This window comes from Propithecus coquereli, unplaced genomic scaffold (genome assembly GCF_000956105.1).
Source record: "Propithecus coquereli isolate 6110/MARCELLA unplaced genomic scaffold, Pcoq_1.0 Scaffold244, whole genome shotgun sequence".
Classification (NCBI taxonomy): Eukaryota; Metazoa; Chordata; class Mammalia; order Primates; family Indriidae; genus Propithecus; species Propithecus coquereli.
This window is the reverse complement of record NW_012147997.1, coordinates 1,214,692-1,218,200: the sequence shown is the minus strand read 5'-3', so window position 1 is coordinate 1,218,200 and position 3,509 is coordinate 1,214,692. Positions and strand designations below refer to the sequence as shown.

The 3,509-nt window shown below is 33.6% G+C and overlaps 1 protein-coding gene across 1 annotated transcript in view; it reads right to left on the bottom strand.

The window, feature by feature from the left end:
- The window catches only part of HSPA13 (heat shock protein 70kDa family, member 13), a 14,157-nt gene that overhangs the window by 2,184 nt on the left and 8,464 nt on the right, over positions 1-3,509 (bottom strand). The window contains exons 3-4 of the mRNA XM_012646515.1: positions 2,479-2,692; positions 598-785 (exon numbers count right to left, since the gene is read on the bottom strand). Of these exons, the coding sequence (XP_012501969.1) occupies positions 598-785; positions 2,479-2,692 (402 nt within the window). The remainder of the gene's footprint in view (positions 1-597; positions 786-2,478; positions 2,693-3,509) is intronic.

The following is a 3,509-nucleotide window of genomic DNA, read 5'->3' as shown; positions in this document are numbered from 1 at the left end:
ATTCTGTCTCTAAAAAAAAAAAAAAAGATAAAGTAAAAGAAAAATTATTTCAAAGGAAAAATATAATGTAATAAAAATCCCCAGCATTTAGCTTGGTTTGAAAGCATCTGGATAAGAGAAAGCAAAACGCAGAGGTTAGGACACACTATAACTTACATCTCAACTTTTCAAACAGGTTTAATTCTTTAACCTAAGACAAAAACCTTTAAACAAAGATTTAGAATGCAAAGCCTATCATTTCCTAGGGAACACTAAAATTAGATTTTCTAAAGCCATCTACTTTATAAAACATAATATCAAACGAAATACATTGATCACTCTTCATTTTAAAGCAATTTTTCTTCTCTCTGTTCCCTTCCTTCATCGTCACCATGAAAAGTCCTATTGGCTCAGTGAGCTATAACTGGCAATGTATTTATTTGATTTATAGGATGCCCAGTCATTTTTTGAGACTTAACTTTTTGCTGTAAATGCACATAAGTGGTGATATAAAATTACATATACATAAAATTACCAAAATAAAGTCAAGGAATTCTGGAAAAAAACGTACTACATATTAAATATGTTAAGGAAAGCACTGCCTGAACCTCTTTAAACTCTCCTTGTATTTTTCTTACCAGACATTGCTCGGGTTAGAAACATTCCTCCTTGTTTATTCAGTAATGATACATCTAGAGTTCCTCCGCCCAAGTCTATCACCAAGACATGGAAGACATCAGCCTTGTGGAGACCATAGGCCATAGCTGCCGCTGTGGGTTCATTTATTACTCTCAAGATCTTCAATCCTGTAAGATCGGTTGAAGGGAAGAACTCTTAAAAGGATGCTATTAACAAATTCCTTCCCACTCAACCTCATAGTGTGTTTCTGTCTTCTATGACATGAACTCCACTGAGTAATAATGACAGCAGTCACAAACTCAATAGAAATATGAAATAAAAACAATAAATATAGGCTCTTCCAAATAGTATCATTAAAATTATTCTGAAAGATTACAACATAAATAAATAAAAGCCCAGGTTCAGTGGAATAAGTTACTTTGTTCTTCATTAATTTTTAATTTTCAATCTCTCAGCCTTTTCTAACATTCATATTCTACTTGAGAATATATGAGCAATAAAACTTTAATCATTGTATACCATAAACTAATGAGATAAGCTTATTCTACAAAGGCAAAATATTGGGTTTCCTGGAACAAAATTCATGCTTTAACCTAACTGCCATACTTAATGAGTGGTCTGGGAAGTAATAAGGCATTATATTATGAGGAGCCATAACATTCAAATTCTAAAGAATGCTTCCAAAGATCGTAACACCCTTCCCTTTAGCTCTCTGACTTTATCATTCACTCTACTCTGGCCAGACTGGCCAACTTCCTATCCTGTTACACACCAGCAAATTCCCATTTTATGGCTATTGCACTGGCCATTTCCTTTCCTTGCAACTCACTTTCTCCATCTGTCTACATAGCTATAACTACCTTAACTTCCTTCACATATGCTTAAATGTCATTTTCTCAATGAGGCCTATCCGATCACCTTATTTCAAACCTACAACCCCCAATCCCCTGACCACCACCAGCAATCCTGATCCCTTATCATGTTCTCTTATATCATAGCATGTTACTTTCTGAAGTATCCTGTACCAGTGGTGCTCAAGGAGGAGTGATTTTACCTTCAGGAGACATCTGGAAATATATGGAGGTATCTTTGATTGTCACCATCACCACTTGGTTATGGAGGGCGCTGTTAGGACTTAGTGAGTAGAGGCTGGGGATGCTCCTAAATATTCTGTGGTGCACAGGACAGTCGCCCACAACAAAGAATTATCCAGCCCAAAATATCAGTATTACTGAGGGTGAAAAATCCTGTATTAAACTTATCTTTTCTGCTTATTCTATGTTTCCCTCCAGTAGAACACAAGGTCCATGAGAATAAAGATTTATTAATTTTATTTACCAAGGCACTCAATATTTGCTGAATGGGGCTAAATGAATTCTCTTCCACCTCCAATTTTTTTTTTAAACATTACATTATCTACCTTAATATTAAAGAAAGCTTAGAAGAAAAACATCTCACCGTTAACACGTGTCCATGTTTTCTCTCAGCCTTTGCCATGTACCTATCTGACTGGTTCTTGTTACATACACATTTTACATTGTGCTACAGAGCTTGCATAATTATCATTTATAAAACTATATAAAAATCAATCTAATTTAACTACCATATAGTTTATGTGCCTGTAGTTAGGTGGTCTAGACAGTAATAAACCTTACTACAGAAGATTTTCAACCTAACAATTTTTTTTTTTAATTCAGGATATTATGGGGGTACAAACATTTTGGTCACGTGAAATGCGTTTGCCTCAACCAAGCCAGGGCTACAAGTGTGTCCTTTCCCCATACAGTGTGGCCGTTTCCATTAGCTGTTCTACCTAACAAAATTTTGAGAAAAATGCAAGTTAGGCAAGGGAGCTGTTACCTGCAAGGTTAGCAGCTTCAATTGTTGAATTTCTCTGTTTCAGATCAAATTCTGCTGGTACAGAAATGACAGCATTAGCAACTGGCATTCCAAGATACTCCTCTGCCATTTCCTTTAACTTCAACAACAGTCGAGAGCCAACATATTCTGGGGAAACGGTGATGGTCTCATTACTTGTCACAGAAAACTCAACCATTCCATTTTTGTTTAAGACCTGTAAATAGGATTTGAAAAAAAAAGTATAAAAGTTATGTATGTATATACATATATACATACTGGGCTTATTCAATAAAAATTTACCTTTACCTTTATAAAATTATATTTATTTGTAATCTATCCAGTGGATTCACCAAGATTAGAATTTATTAAATGTTACACTTTGAAATCTATAAAATGAATCCACACTACTGTTTTCAATAACAGCAGAACAAAATACATCACTAAGCACATCACTAGAACAGAGATGATTCTCAATATACATTTGTTGAATGAATGAATGAATGACAAAAAATAAGAAATAACAGTTGTTCAATCATGTATGTAACTCAGGATCTTTTCTCTTTTTCCAATTTACTTGTTTCTAAAAGTAATAGGTAATTGAAAGCATTTTCTAGTATATATTAACAAGAATAATTTTAGTACCTAATTATGTTCTTATCCAAGAATGAAATACCGTTTACATTACCATTTCCATGAAAACATGTATTGTGCGTTAGCTCATTATCCCTGATGGGTGTATACATTTTAAAAAAATAGATTAACTCTTAAACATACTACCTTAGTTTTACCAAGAGATCACATTAATATCAATATTAAAGAGAATTAGTCTGTTCTGAGAAATTATAAGAATTTTTCCCCATTTTAGTCCTCATAATTAGGTTTCAATCAAAAAAAATCTGATCTTTCAAAAAGTATTTCACCAGTTTGGAAAAAATATAAATGAGTTACACAGACACTACTAAAATGACATACAAACACACCAGAACCATCACAGCCCATGTGAAACAAAAACAACAAAAAAAATCAGATCA